This window comes from Trifolium pratense, linkage group LG4 (genome assembly GCF_020283565.1).
Source record: "Trifolium pratense cultivar HEN17-A07 linkage group LG4, ARS_RC_1.1, whole genome shotgun sequence".
Taxonomy (NCBI): domain Eukaryota; kingdom Viridiplantae; phylum Streptophyta; class Magnoliopsida; order Fabales; family Fabaceae; genus Trifolium; species Trifolium pratense.
In genome coordinates, this window is record NC_060062.1 from 40,477,574 (window position 1) to 40,493,758 (window position 16,185).

Here is a 16,185-nt window from a genome sequence, read left to right on the forward strand (position 1 = left end):
GAATAACTTTTTTCTAAAAATATTTTTAATTAAAAGAATAGAAAATAGTAGTAAATAAAAGATTATAATTTTTCTTCCTTAATAATTGAAAAGGATAAATTTAAAAAGACAATATACATTATGGATAAATTTAATATAAAAACTATTTTTTTTTAATTTTGTATATTTTTATTAAAAAATTTATATTTTGGAACGAAAATACTAATAGAATTACTGTACTACTCCGTAACATATGTCCTTAAATAATTGTTGATTGTTTGATGATTACTTACGTTACGAGAAAAATTGTTGTATAAAAAAATTGTCAATTTATTTGTCCAAATAGTTGTTAAAATATCATTTATCTTTTAAAAAAAATAGAAATAGTGAATTTACTATTTCCTATTTTTTATGTCTATATCTCTTAATAATTTTTTTTTTTAGAATTTTAGAAATGGGAAGTATTTTTTTTATTACATTTTGTTGAGGCAAAATAGAAATGAGAAGTATATTGCAAGAGAAAGCAAAAAAAGCAAAAATGAGTATTGATGATATACAGTTATAAATTTGGATTTTCTTATGTTTTTTCTCATATGCCGGTTATTCGGCATTAATTTCAACCATTCATTTATTTTTATTTTTTAAAAATTTATCTTTTTCTCATAATAAATTAATCATTCCATAAACTTAACTCAGTAGTTGACAGAAACATTATATTATATACGCCCGAAGTCAGGGTTCAACTCGAATTTTATCCATAATTTGTATCTATTAAGCTAGTACTTGAAAAAAAAAAAATCACTCTTAAGATGAAAAAAGAAAAGAAAAGAAAGGTCCATCAAAATGACATGAGAGGGAGGATCCAAATCAATGGTGTTATTATCCATCCATCCAACAAAATCCTGCAAATATGGACTCAGACAATGACCTCACATTCACACTCCCTCACTCACTCACCCCACTCCCTACCTAACTAACGTTCCAATCTCTCTCTCTCTCTCTCTCTCTCTCTGTTTCGGTAATTATCACTCTTTCTTTTACTTAATCTTAAACTATTGAAAAATATACTAATAATTAGTTTAGAATCTTCTAGGGTTTTCATGTTACTCTTTTTTTCTTGTCTATAGAAACAAACAGATTTGAGTTTGATATTTTGAGCTGAAGTCAAAATATGTTTGGGTTCTCTCGTAGACGCACTAAATTAGGAAGGTAATAAATAAAACCTTTAATTTGTTTCATCTTATGCTTCTTTACAATGTCACATTAATTAATTAATGGTGTAACATTGCATTAATCTGTGTTGTTGTGTTTTAGATTGAAAGTTCAACAGCTTTCTGATGGAACTAGAAGTCCTGTTACTGTAAGGCATCCCAAACGAATTCAAAACTCCATTCTCAATGTAATTATAACATCATCAACCTTCACTATTTAGGGCCTGTTTGTTTGGATATATATAAACTACTTATTTCCAGCTTATAGCACAACCACTTATCATCATAAGTGCTTATGTATAAGCAAGCTATATTGAACAACTTATGAAAATAAGCTGAAATTTTTATTTCATTTCAGGGTGATGGAGAAGAAGATGCAATTACAGGCTCAAGTGGTCATTCTCATGAAATTGATAACGAAAATGCTTGTGCCGATATCAGTAGTTGTAGCTCAGGCGGGTCAGAGAACTGGGTGTTGTTGTCAATTTCTGGAGATAAGCCCATTCCTAGATTCAATGTATATATCTCTTTCATTCTTTACTTTTGTTCATTTTCATGCCTACTATATATATTACTATTAATGTTAGTTATGGCTAAATAAATTCTCAACTCTAGTAATGTATTGTTTCTTCATTGTGAATAGCATGCTGCTGCTGTCATTGGGAATAAGATCATAGTGGTTGGCGGTGAGTCTGCTACTGGATTGTTAGATGATGTGCAGGTATGTATGAATCTATTGTTGCTACTAATATAGTAGTGTGACTTTTCTATCACCATTCACTCACATTAACATTAACGATTTTGTTCCTTTCTAAAACTGTCATGTGAAATTGTGAATGTGTTTTGTAGGTGCTGAATTTTGATACATTTTCGTGGACCACAGCATCATCGAAACTTTACTTGTCACCCAGCAGTCTGCCCCTAAAGATCCCCGCATGCAAGGGTCATAGTTTAGTAAGTATATCCATTTAGTGACATTTTCCCAATCTTGGCATTTTAATTGTCTTTTCATTTTGTGTTTCTGAAAATGGCATGCTCTCATCTTCCTGTTTAAATGTTCCTTTTGCCATTACTGCATTGTCTAAGACACGGAACAACATGTATCACGATTCAAAGTTCATCCAAATAAATTTCTCAATATAATATAAAAAGTTTCCTTATGTGAATAACCACGCTATACATTAGCCATTACCAATGTTCTGCTTATTGACTTGCATGATATGGAAATTATGGGGCCTCAAACAAGTTAAAATAGTTAGCGCACCAAGTTATATAAGAGAAAAGATAAAGGAAATGTGGATCAAAGTTGCAAATATGAACTTGACAGCGAGGAATAAGATTAGTATCCGGGCGCACTTCTATATATTCTTACTTATACTTCATTTTTTTGTGTTTTAAATTTAAAGATGATATTTATTTTTTTCTGCTGTCTAGTCTCAGTCAAATCTCTTACGCCTGATGATAACTTGACCAGGTATCATATGGGAAAAAGGCACTTCTCATTGGAGGGAAAACGGATCCTGGAAGTGACAGAATTTCAGGTTCAATTTGTGTTCTTCACTTGTAATATATTTCACGTTGTGAAGTTGTTCTGATTATCTTTTTGGTGTTTGTAGTATGGGCATTTGATACTGAAAGTGAGTGCTGGTCACTCATGGAGGCAAAGGGAGACATACCGGTAGGAATTTTTGCTTGTAGACGTTCTTGTGCTTTATTGGTAGAAAATAGAAGTTGCTTTGAGGCATTGTTGTCTTGTCTTTACTGATATAAAGAACCATATTGGAATATTTTTTTCTCTATAATTATTAGTAATAGTAACATATGATGATGATTATAGCTATTATTTATTAATCGAAACATTAAGAACTAGGTTATGATTGAAGACTGTCCCATGTTCCTGTTAAATATGTTTGGATCTCAACCCCAAAAGCTAGCTCAAAGAGTGAGGTTGCCCTCACATATTTATACACTTCACATCCCGGGAACCTAAGCAATGTGGGACTTCAAACAAACTCCAACATCACAACTAACACATTCAACACCCACCCTCACGCCTAGCGTGGTCCTGGGTCAAATGCCCACATTGCAGTCCTTAACCCGGCTCTGATACCATGTTAAATATGTTTGGATCTCAACCCCAAAAGCTAGCTCAAAGAGTGAGGTTGCCCTCACATATTTATACACTTCACATCCCGGGAACCTAAGCAATGTGGGACTTCAAACAAACTCCAACATCACAACTAACACATTCAACAGTTCCCATGTTCAGTAAATGGAAAAGATTTGTAAGCTGGTTGAAATTAAAGAACCAACACATGACAAAAGGTTAAATTCATAATTTTACAGTTCAGTTCTGACTAATCAAATTATTGGTAAGTCAAGAGCATAAACAATTTCCGAGAAATAATATAAACATAGAAACTTCAACAATGATACATTACAACAATAAACATTTATTTTCATTAGTTGAATTCTCCACATCAATTTTGACACTGGAGGTTTACATCATATAGCTAGGCACTACTTACGAGAGCTTATTCTTGGTAGGTTGCTCGCAATGGTCACAGTGTTGTTAGGGCAAGCTCTTATTTAATATTGTTTGGGGGTGAAGATGCAAAAAGGAGGAAACTGAATGATCTACATATGTTTGATCTCAAGTCGTTGACATGGCTTCCACTTCACTACACGTAAGTGATTTGAAACTAAAGAATTTTGAAAAAAGAAAGTTTAGACTTGGATGTGATTATCTGCTCATGATCATCACCTGATGCAAATGTTACATTGCTTTTGATACTATATTGATTGCAGGGGAACAGCACCTTCTCCAAGATTGAACCATGTAGCAGCTCTTTATGATGATAAAGTTCTGTATGTATTTGGAGGATCATCAAAATCTAAGACCTTAAATGATTTATATTCACTTGACTTTGAAACAGTGAGTGGTGTAGTTCCCTAATATGTTTATATTATCAAATAACATGCTATGAAACCTTTTTTTTTTTGAAACGGCAAATATATTATTAACTAGGTCTCTGTTCAAGACGAACATAAACTAGTAAAGAACAAACTACATAACAGAGGCACCGTATATATGCGGAACGCCGAAAATAAACACCTAAACAAATATCACCTAATCAAGGTCCACTCCTAATCCCATAATTAGACAGGCATCCCTCAGCTTCCAGACTATCGGAGAAGACACCAACTCGGCCAAGAAAGATGTCACGAGACACTAACTCCCGATCTCGAATCAAAAGTGATCGGCCAATCAGAATCCAAAAACAACTCCATAAGGCGCAATGCTAATGGGGCAAAAGTAGAATGAAAACCTTGGCAGACTAGTCCCAGCTCGAAGACAACTTACACTCCAGATGACGACACCACCATGAGATGGCAGTGCCGAAACAGCCACAACCAAGCACCAAAGAAATAGAACACGACCCGAGGAACTTCAACCAAACCATCACCAATCAGAGAATCAAAATCTCTAGCCAACCCCACACAGCAGAAACATAAACACAGTTCCTAGAAACCATCACCTAATGGAACTTCAAACCACCATAACCATAGTCATAAACCCCAAAACCTCCCTATACTAAAGCCTCTCGTAACCATACACCCAAACACTATCCAACCTTACCTTTGACACCCAAAAAAACCCCTGGTGCTGAAAACATTCATGAAATCAGCAACACCAAAAATTACCCTTTCATAAACACTCTCTCCAATCTCCAAAACTTCCCTATACTACACCACTATATCTAGTGCTTTAACACCCACCGTAACCCCTATTGTTGCTGCCATCTCCAATTCATTCTAATGGACTCACCAACTCGCCTTTCAACTCAGTAAACCCACATCACTTTTTACTCATCCAACACTGTCTTTTATAACCGCCGTCAGAAAGAAAAGGAAACTAGAATGAAATTCCTAAAGCACCTAGAACTGGTAACCGTGAACAGTACTCGGTTCAACACCAAAACAACCGAGTACTGTTCACCAAGATGCTGATTCAATTAAATACTCGTTCACTGTATATTATTATTTGATAAAATTTTATACTTCTTCAGATGGCATGGTCAAGAGTAAAGGTTCGAGGTTTCCATCCATCACCAAGAGCTGGTTGTTGTGGCATTTTATGTGGTACTAAATGGTATATTACAGGGGGTGGAAGCAGGAAAAAACGTATGTTTTGTAATGTAATGCATAACATTAAGCATTTTAAGCCTACTTTTTTTTTTGGTAATGTGAACTTTAATTATCATCCTTCATTTTCTTGGAAATAATTTCTTTATCAGCGTGAACTACCTTATTACTGCTGCTTTTTGTTTCAAGTCTTCTGCTGTTGATTGTATAAACTTTGTTACCATTTCTTTATGCATTCAAATATGTTGGGCTAATTTTAAACATAGAGCCTTTAGAATTGGAGAACTAATATTTTTAAAGGAAAATGACCTGACAGTTTTGAATTCAGTTCTGACTCTAAAGTTAAAAAGAAAAAAAAAAAATTATTATACATTAATTAATTTACATTTTTCCATTGCATGCATTTGAAGTTCTTTTGCCACGGCACCAAATGATCTAGCTGAAATTTAGTTGGGAATTAAATATTACAGTATTGAATTAGATTTTACTTTAGTTAGTACTGATGCTTTTTTTATAAATTGCTCTATGGACTATGCATGTTTACTGTATCCCCCACCTTCATTTTTCAGGACATGGAGAGACTCTGATTTTTGATATTGTAAAAAATGAATGGTCTGTGACAATTACTTCACCGCCATCTTCTATCACTACCAACAAGGTGTGCCTATCATTCGATTCATGCTGCTGCCTAGTTGGCTCATTTAGTGTTATCTTTGTTTTTAGTTATTAAATCAATATAGCATCAAAAGCAATATTGGAGACACGTGTTTAAATCTGAGACTTAATTCTATTTGTTTTATCTTGATGAAAGTTCTAAGAATGAATTTCCGTCCTCATTTTTACAATATGATATTTTTATTTGTAGTTTCAATGTATGACTTTGTAAATGAGTTTTTATGATGAGTTCTAAGACCATGCTTTGTTTATGATTTTAAAATGGTTATAAAATACGTTGAATTACTAGGGTTTCAGCTTGGTACTTGTGCAACACAAGGAAAAGGACTATCTTGTTGCATTTGGGGGATCCAAAAAAGAGCCATCAAATCAGGTTTGACAAAGAGCATAAAGTTAATGTTCTAGTTCATTCTTATGGAGGCTGACCTTTTGCTTCTTGGCCTGTTAGGTGGAAGTGTTGGAATTGGATAAGAATGAATCAGCACTAAGAAGACGCTCAACTCCCAACAAGGGTCCTGCGTCTATACTGCTTGAAAAACATTCATCATCCACTAGATTAGCCTCTCAACTTAATCATTGTTCTCAACGCTTAGTCGACTCTGTTGCTAGACAAAATTTAGCATCTGCAATTGAACATGGGTCTGGAAGGAAATCTCTTTCTGAATCTGTAGATCCCAATTACCACTCAACAAATGTCTCCCTTCGTAAGCAATTTGATCGTGATGAAGAATACATTGCAGATGTCAAGATGGACAAGAATTCAAATGGAAGTTCTTTACCTCTGGTAAAATACCCTTTTTTCTTTAATAATGTTAGTTATGTGTTTGAATTTAGGAACACTAGTTGGACTTCTCATAGCATTGGATACATTTGCCATGTGTTTTTAAAACATGATGGCACACCTTAGGCAAAGAACCCTGTACATATTCTAGTGTTTTTACGGTATGTTTGATTATTTATGCATAAATATTAGATAAGGATTTGATTATGCAAATGTACTTTTATATAGTTTGTCCTATCTTGTTACCCCCCCCTTGTGTCCCTCTCAACAAGTCTCTTTGCCCAGTTTCTTTTGAGATGATTCCATTGTGTAGATTTTCAGATTTGAGAATCATATATTGTAATATTCTGCTTAACTTGTGATACATTTCAGGTGGCAGATCACAGAACAAATGAAAATGACCGTGGTAAACTGATGAACATTAATGGAGCCAAGGTTAATATTGAAGGACAGGTGTTGTCTGGGATGTCAAATCAACAAAACCAAGTATTTGAAAATGATGCACTAGAAAGTGATGGCGTGTCTTTCCCTGAGAATGATAAATCCGGATCACTTTCTTCTACAACTATCTATCAATATTATGAAAGTAAAGTAGCGGCCCTAATAAGGAAAAATGGAATCTTGGAGGGTCAACTTGCAGCTTCCATGGCAAGCAGAGAAGCTGCAGAGAAAAGTTTAGCATCTGTGCATAAAAGCAGGCAGGAAACGGAGAAAAAATTGGCTGATGCTCTGAAGGAGATGGAATTACTGCGAGAGAAACTAGCCGGTCTAGAGTTGTCCCAAGAAGAGGCTAACAACTTATCAAACATTGTCCACTCTGACAACGTTCGACTTGAGCATGATGTGGCCTTCCTCAAGGCTGTTTTAGATGATACACAGAAGGTACATGACACACATCATTTATTTGAAGCACCTTGGTATTTTTATGCATGGTTATTGTCGGCTGATAAAATTTTGTTGTAGGAGTTGCACTCAACACGAGGAGTTATTGCAGGAGAAAGAGCTAGGGCATTCCAACTACAGGTACATCAACATCTTTGAAGTTGGAAATAATTAATGTTTGGCTATAACTGATGTCCTGGTGCAGTATACTAATTTTTATTTTAAATGTCAAACACCAAAAATTGAATGCTGATTATCATCTCTTTGTTGGTTCTGCAGTACGAAGTTTTTCATCTCAAACAGAGATTGCAATCAATGGAAAATCGGACATCTACTACACCCAGGAAACCGTTTCACGTGCAGTGAAGTAGATAATTTGAACAACTTACTACTTGGTTCCTAGTTTTTCTGCCACTTTGTCATATGAAGAAGCGTCTGATTGTGTATAATCTTGTCTAAAATTAGGAGGAAATATATATAATACGAGTACTTTGTATATTAAGCTCGCCCTCTCGGTTCTATTTATCTTTTCAGTTAGTAGCAGTGTAACCACTAATAACATATTATGAAGTAATTGTCTATTAACGTGAGCTGAGGTGGATTTATGAACGCTGGGAACATTTTTAATTTGAATTACCTCAACCTTAGGCTTGTAAGGTGTTGATGGTGTACCTATGCATTGCTACACAAATAGTACATCCTATAACTCTTTAAACTACTGACCTACTGAAAAAGACAAGAATAAAGAATTGTTGATCCTTAACTCTTAAACCTTTGTTTGAGATGAAAAACTTCACGCTGTACATCATATATAAAAAAGAGATAACATGTTTAACAAATTCATAGAAGTATGGTAAAAACTAAAAACTAAAAACAATTTAACACGATGAACTGATAACATGAGTTTAGCAGAAACTCATGGAGTCATGAGTAAAGCCATTATTAGTCAAGAGCTTCATAATATTTGTACCAGAAAAGGTAAGAGAATTGTGGATTTGGATCCTCTAGTGCTCTTTCTCTCATGTTTCCATTTAGCATCAATCTCAATCCGAGAATTGTACCCAAAAAGAAGAGGTTCCTAATAAATGAAATATTGGAAAAAAAATGTGGCTGCTGGGATTCGAGCCCAGGTCTCCACGGCCACAACGTGGAATTCTTACCACTAAACTACAGCCACTTAGTTGTGAATTCAGTTTAATATCTAAATATTTAAACGATCACGCACAATATCATATTTCAAACGCGAGTGATAAAATTAAAAATCATAGCGCTAACCAAGTCTCAGATTTTATGTGTGAACTAGAAAGATTAAAAATCATAAAAAAATAATCCTCCATTCCCCCAACTAAGAAGAATTGCCAAACCTGTTTCTCTTGGCAGATTTAGTGGAGTTATGATTCAGTCCATATTTGAAAGAACAAGATGTGCTTAGATTCAATTACTTTGTCATGAAACCACAGTCCCATATCGAATGTTGACATTATACTGCATAGTTTCTCAAACCAACGTACTTAAATAGTCCCACATCGGGTGTTTATAAGCAATAGCTTTGCTTACCTATCCATTTGCAAACATTTTAAATAATTGTGGATGCATTTCAAAGGAAAATATCATCTTTTAGGAAGAAATTTTTCCCCTGTAATTCATCTGCAATTATATATTATGTTTAGCTGGATTGGAACTTTCAAGTGTTAGAATTTTTACGTTTCATAAATGAAATTCAACCTTAAACAGCGAAAATAAAATTGAATTTAAATAGTCGAAATACCTCCAACCATTGCTATTGCTCAAGCTTGTTCGTGTTGAAAAATAGAGGTTGTTGAGGCTCTTCTAAACCTTCTACAAGTGTAATTCACTTAATAGAGATATGAGGCTTAGGGAACCAAAACAAGGGTTGCACTCTATTTATAATTTTTGTCCATCACAAAAAATATTTTAAGTGCAATCATAACTGCCACACTATTTTTATGGACGGTTACTATAGTTGAGGGAAAGAATAAAGACCACACTTTAGGCTTAACGAGTAATTATCACAATGTGCACTTAGTAGTAATTATCCCTTATCTAAATTAATAAATAAATAAAAGGAGATAAATCCAACATCAAGTTCCTTAGAAAGTTAAACACTTAAACCAATCTACCAAGTTGTGCCGTACTAATAGACATCAGTAGTGTTTGAGTGCGAATATAAGCTTCAAAACTTTGGTCTCTCTCTTTTTTTTTTTTCTTTTCTGAAAACTCGGTCCTAGGACCGACTAATTTGAGAGGATCAATTCCACCATCCACTTGTGAGGGTCTCATTTAAAGGCATAGTATTTTTGCTCTGTATGGACTAGCCCACCAAAATTGATACCAGAAAAAATAGAACCCGAGGTATAGAATCTGAGACCTTGAGAGGAGCATGCTCCAATCCAAGGTCTCAAGCCAACACCACTAGACCAATCCAAGTGAGTTGGTTCTTTTTTGTTTTATCTCAAATATTTTAAGAAATTAATGTATAATTAATAATATTTTACTATTTTTTTTTGAAAGGATAATATTTTACTATTTATACTCTTACAAAATTAAAATGTTTATTAAATGATTTTTTTTAAGAAAATAAGGATAAAAATAACTTAACTTATCAATTTTTATGATTTCTTATTTCATTTGCAAAATTCTAAAAAGACAAACGTTTTGAGACAGAAGGAGTAATTAGTTTTTTGAACAAGAAGGAGTAATTAGTTAGGATGGAGCACAAATTTTAACGTTGTGGAATCTTAATTGAGAGTCCACATTATTATACTCCTATAAAAATTACAAACATATTTTTAAATATTTTTTAAGTTAGTCATTTTAGTTTTGGAATAATGTGTCTTTTTATTAGTCATTTTTATCTTCAATTTTTTTTTTCATTAGTACTCAATTTATTGGTTGGCGATAAAAGACATAGGAAAGAGCAAATTTTTTTTTTTTTTTGGTATACCTAAGGGCAAATTTTCTATTCCGGTCAAATCTGACATTTGTCGCAGCCGGAATAAGCATCCATCGTAGAGTAAATTGTCTTTAAATTTTGGATAAAGTTATAGTTCATTTTTATTTTAACTACTTCAGAGTATATCTTTATTTCAAAAATTAGTTATGATTAGTTTATATTTGATTTGTTAAAAGTTAAATTAATGATTAGATTAAATTTGATTCAAATTTGAAATTATATAGGGGACAAATAGAAGAGAGATTGAAGAAAAGACAAAACTTACATGCATTTTTAATGCATGCATTTCTTACTTTTCCACTCACAAAGAGGTGGTTATTTGTGTTTTTTCATTTTAAAAAAATAAAAGAAAATTATTTTTTAATAAAAAAAACTACCTCTTTGTGAGAGGAAAAATAAGAAATGCATGTATGAAAATGCATGTAAGTTTTGTCCTCGAAGAAAAATTGACTCTAATTATAAAGAATCTCAACTTACAACTAAAGTCTAAAACAATAATTTTTCACATTTTTTTCCTTCTAAATTAGCTACTAGAAAAGTTGGTTAAGAAGTCAATATTATGGAACGATAAGTCACTTTTGCAATATGTGATTCTACCACTAATTAACGAAAGGTCAAATGCATGCATGCGTAACATATATATATATATATATATATATATATATATATTTGACACAACATATATATATATATATATATATATATATATATATATATATATATATATATCAATGGAATAAATGCATAATAATGGATTACAAATTCGTTCATATCATATATTTTTTTCATATGGAATTCGGAAAACAGACAATGTTGGAGGTGTGCCCATATTCTTTATCTTCGTTTGATTAAGAATTCACTCCACTTGTTTTTTTTTTTTTTTTGCTTCTTTGTCTTTTCTCTAAATTCCGTATATCTAATTATTGTATGATGAGTTAAAAAAGGAATCATGCATTTGCATATTACAGTACGTTTATTCTAGTTTGAGAATAACAGCACACGCCTTGCACTCGAATCACATACTCTCCTCTTCATAAATATATACTCCGCATATAGTAAGATTTTGTTGATTATTCTAATAACAACTTTTTAGATAAGGTTTAAAGATGGGCTATAATTGAGGTTAATTTAAATATTTGATATAGCATGTTAAATTTAAGGTGCATGAGACTTACTCTACCTCTTAATAATTTGAGGGTATTTGTCTAGCAACCAATGAGAACAACCAAATGAATTACATAATAGAGAGATCGTATATATGCAGAACACCGAAAATAAACACCAAAACAAGCATCGCCTAATTGAGGTCCACCTCCTAATCCTGTACTCAGAAAGACACCTCACAACTTCCAAACCACCAGAGAAGACACCAACCCGACCCAAAAAGTTACCCCTAGATTGATCAATGTACCACGTTGCTCATATAATTGGGTAGTATAACTTTGTTAATAAGTATTTTAATATCAATATTCATGATTGACAACGTCCATGATTGACATATATATAACATTTCGTCGAATCCGTGCAACACACAAGTTTTGCTCATATAATTGGGTAGTATAACTTTGTTAATAAGTATTTTAATATCAACATCCATGATTGACGTTCCGTCGAACCCGTGCAACGCAATGACTTTGCTCATATAATTGGGTAGTATAACTTTGTTAATAAGTATTTTAATATTAACATACATAATTGATATATATATATATATATATATATATATATATATATATATATATATATATATATATATATATATATATATATATATATATATATATATATATATATATATATATATATGACGTTCCGTCGAACCCGTGCAACGCACGGATAGTATAAAAAACAACTTGGATCATAACCTTAAGTCTCCATAGCGGTAGAGTTGCAATAGTAGTATAACATGTTTATAACTTGAAATAACACGTCTAACATTATCATGCATCTAACAACTCGCCAACACCAACCACCTCTACAAAACATGCACAAACTTACAAGAAGACACACCAAAATACTATTTTTATAGCTTAGACACTCCAGTGAAGGATTAGAATGATTTCTCATGAAGTATGTAAAAATAAAATTGGGCGACAAATCCAAATTGATCATTTATGTTTTTTTTTTTATCACGTTTTTAATATGATTAAGTAGATTGACTTGTTGGAAAAATCTTCTTAATGTGAGCAGGCAAAAACCACATGCCTCTTGAACTTCACCCTTAATTAGGAGGATACACTTTTCCATTTTTAGCCTTTCTTAGTTTTTTGTTGTTGTTTATAATTAGGCAAATGTTAGTAAATTATAATGGTTTATACTCATAGATCCATATAATTTATTACATTAATACAAAATTATACTCATAGATATCCATATAACTTATTAATATCATACTTATCAAAAAGATAACATTACATCAAAAACATTACATTTAACCTCAAAAAAAGAAGGCTAAACGGAGGACTAAGATCATAGAGGATCCTTAATCCTTAAAAGGCACCCCAAATCTAACAATTAAGTTAGACTTATTATTACCTATAGTGCCTTAAACTCTAATATTAATTAACTCATCATATTTATACTCTGCCTCTCTCTCTGTATATATATTTAATCTCATATAATATATAACCGAAAAAGGTTAATTTATTGAGTAAGTGATTATATGAGATTATTAAACCCAAAGAGCACCAGCTTTTTTAAGCATTGGAATCAAAGAACGATTAAGATGAAGACTCATAACTTGATTGGCTCCACCAACAAGTTCACCAGCAATGAAAACAGTTGGAACAGATGGAGAAGAACCAAGTCTTAATAGTGCTTGTTCAATGTCTCTACCTCTTGGTATCTCATCAAGTTCATAAACTGCTGGATTCACACCAAAGTCACAAAAAAGTGTCTTTATTGTATGACTCATGCAACATGAACTCTTGCTGAATATCACCACTGGCCTTTCTGAAACCATCTTTGTCACTCTCTCCATTGTATTAGAAAATGGATAGTTTCAAAAATGTTGATATGAATGAATGTGTAGTTGTAATAGAAGGTTTTTGTATGAGGTGTGTTGTTGAGATAAGCAAGATGTGGCATGGTTTATATAGGAGTTTTGAGGGGAAGAAATTAGATATTTGGGTATATTTGAAAATGGTTGAAAGTGATTGATCAATTAATTCTACTTTTGAGTACAACTACAAAAAGATATATTCTTTGTCCATGCAAGCATGCATACGGAAACAAATCATGATCACTAGTCCTTGCTTGGTACGTACGGCTTCAAAAATTATTATGCATATTTATCTCATCATCATTGTTAATTTACTGATTGAACCTGATCAGAAAGTTGACTGCGTCCGGTGTTGCTCCTCTTCCGTTCCGGAGAATGAGAGGAGGATTGTGTACCTGTAAGTGCTCCGCTCATGTCAATGTGAATGTGAAGCAAGAGTTTTCAAAGAGTAAGATTATATCCCATATAAAATGGCGAGACATATAAATTTCACTTTCGTCTAGCCAGAGAGTGAATGTTAAAAGACAATATTTAAAATAGAGTGTGTTTACTTAAATCATTTAATTGGTAATTTTAAATTAGTTATTCATGACGGAGAGACCCTGACATCAATATTGTACTAACTTGTTTGGTTCCTTTGTTCTCTCTACTCAACTTTGAATTTTTCCAAATAGTGGAATTTATGCCTTATCTATCTTGGAGCATCTGCTGCGATTGGATTTATCCAATTGGGACTTCTTTTATTGCAACTAGGATTTGCATCCAATTCCGGAAAAGGAAATATGATTCAAGATAGCAATAAATTATTTTAATTATTTTTTGACAACTAGACTGTATTTTTTTAATAGTAAATTAATAATAATAAATTATTTATGATTATTTGCAATATTCTTTCAAAAATAACAAAACTTACATTGCGATAATATAGCACATGGATATTGTGTTTGTACGTAGTTGGACTGTAATAAAATATTTTTATTAGAAATATTCTAGGAATTGTGTTAGATATCTCTAGACAATTCCATATGTAAAAACTAATATTCTTCATTTCTTCCTTATTGTGGGCATAGTTACCACTTACCACCACTACTGCTTAGCTAGGAATATTTGAATTTGAGGTACATAATATATATATCAAAAACTAAGCGAGGAGCACTTTAACTATTTTGTCAAGTCTTTCGTGGCGCCACGTTTCGTTGCGATAACTATTTTGTTCAATACTACCAACCTAAAAAAAAAAGCTGCAAAAAGTTCTAGCAGAGACCATACTAGTAGTATCATATCATATCATATTGGCTCTATGTAAAAGCCAAGGGCCGTTTCTTATTGGCTCATGTATTCGTACTCTATCGTGCATCATGAGTTGGGGGGAAAAAGTATATTTGGTGCCATAAAAAACACATACTAGTTTTCATCTCAATCCATTGGATTAATTCATAAAAGATAGATTAAATAGTCTTGTTTTGTTTTAATTGAAAATACTTTTTTAATGAACCTTTGATTATAGATTAATTATTAATGATTTTACAAAAAAATAAAAATGCAAAGAGGATAATATTTAAATAAGTTTAAAGGTTTTGTTAAAAATAATTTTTAGGGGCATCATTCTCTTAATTCTTCCCAAGTATTCAAATTTAGGGGTGGACAATGGGCGGGTTCGGACCCAAAGTTATCATTTAGTTCAAACCACATAGTCAAAGAATAAGGCTCAATGCGCCCAAAAAATGGAAAATGGTTTTCATGGGTTCGGGTTTGCGGTTTAAGTGAATTATTGGGCGGTATGATTCGGTTTAGATCATTCCTGACCCAATTTAATTGACAGCCCAATTGCAATTTTTAGCATATTTTTTAAAATAAAATTGTACCAAAATAGATATTAAGTGGCATAATATGTTGGAGAGAAGTTGCATAACCAACCATTGTAAACATTAAAAGTTAATACAGTCATCCTCTGAGAAATAAAAGTTACATTATCGAATTAAGTAATACAACCATTAAGTATCATTTGCTTTATCTAGTAGCCTTTTCCATGGTTGAGAGTTAGTGAGGAGGAGGCGAGTGTGTCTGGGAAGAAGAGCTTAGTAGAATGATCAATTTCTTATATATATATATATATATATATATATATATATATATATATATATATATATATATATATATATATATATATATATATATATATATATATATATATATATATATATATATATATATATATATATATATATATATGTGTGTGTGTGTGTGTGTATGCCAAACCCTATAGTTCAATACGTTGCGTTTAATTTTTCCTCTGTGCGGACGGGTTTCGGGTCCCAACGGTCCAATTCCCTTAACCCGAACCCACCCATGCCAACTCTGTGTAAATCGAATTCTTAAACCTGCTGACCCGCGGTCCAATCCAAACTGGCAATTTCTTTATTTTTTTCGGGTTGAGCCAGACCACGATTTTTGTGTCCACCCTTATTCAAATTCAAAGGACCGACCCTGACCTAAAGTGATCAAAAGAGAAAAATTAAATGTGCTAATATCGGTG

General features: G+C 32.5%; 2 protein-coding genes and 1 non-coding gene across 4 annotated transcripts; 1 reads left to right on the top strand and 2 right to left on the bottom strand.

The window, feature by feature from the left end:
* The first annotated feature begins 790 nt into the window (after positions 1-790).
* On the top strand, positions 791-8,264 carry LOC123921654 (acyl-CoA-binding domain-containing protein 4). Of its 2 annotated transcripts, none has more exons than XM_045974288.1 (17): positions 791-997; positions 1,107-1,188; positions 1,294-1,378; positions 1,549-1,707; positions 1,834-1,911; positions 2,040-2,144; positions 2,665-2,731; positions 2,807-2,868; positions 3,738-3,877; positions 3,999-4,125; positions 5,261-5,375; positions 5,906-5,994; positions 6,301-6,384; positions 6,460-6,795; positions 7,165-7,674; positions 7,756-7,815; positions 7,954-8,264. In XM_045974288.1, exons 2-17 carry the CDS (start codon positions 1,151-1,153, stop codon positions 8,038-8,040), a joined length of 2,142 nt encoding a protein of 713 aa, XP_045830244.1. In that variant the 5' UTR covers positions 791-997; positions 1,107-1,150; the 3' UTR covers positions 8,041-8,264. The 2 variants fall into 2 exon arrangements, with proteins under 2 accessions (XP_045830244.1, XP_045830245.1); XM_045974289.1 differs by having other exon boundaries at positions 801-997; positions 1,294-1,339.
* Positions 8,265-8,779: 515 nt separating this feature from the next.
* TRNAH-GUG lies at positions 8,780-8,851 on the bottom strand. Its single transcript has one exon. It is a non-coding gene; the product is annotated as a tRNA-His (tRNA).
* Positions 8,852-13,017: 4,166 nt separating this feature from the next.
* Positions 13,018-13,708, bottom strand: LOC123923278 (monothiol glutaredoxin-S2). The gene has a single exon (XM_045975967.1). It carries the CDS (start codon positions 13,626-13,628, stop codon positions 13,320-13,322), a length of 309 nt encoding a protein of 102 aa, XP_045831923.1. The 5' UTR covers positions 13,629-13,708; the 3' UTR covers positions 13,018-13,319.
* Positions 13,709-16,185: the final 2,477 nt, after the last annotated feature.

Coding starts and splice junctions, on each gene's coding strand:
- LOC123923278 (XM_045975967.1), bottom strand. CDS start 13,628: ATGGAGAGAGTGACAAAGATGGTTTCAGAAAGGCCAGTGGTGATATTC.
- LOC123921654 (XM_045974288.1), top strand. CDS start 1,151: ATGTTTGGGTTCTCTCGTAGACGCACTAAATTAGGAAG. Junction 3,878..3,998: donor TGGCTTCCACTTCACTACAC/GTAAGTGATTTG, acceptor TATTGATTGCAG/GGGAACAGCACCTTCTCCAA. Junction 5,995..6,300: donor CTTCTATCACTACCAACAAG/GTGTGCCTATCA, acceptor TTGAATTACTAG/GGTTTCAGCTTGGTACTTGT.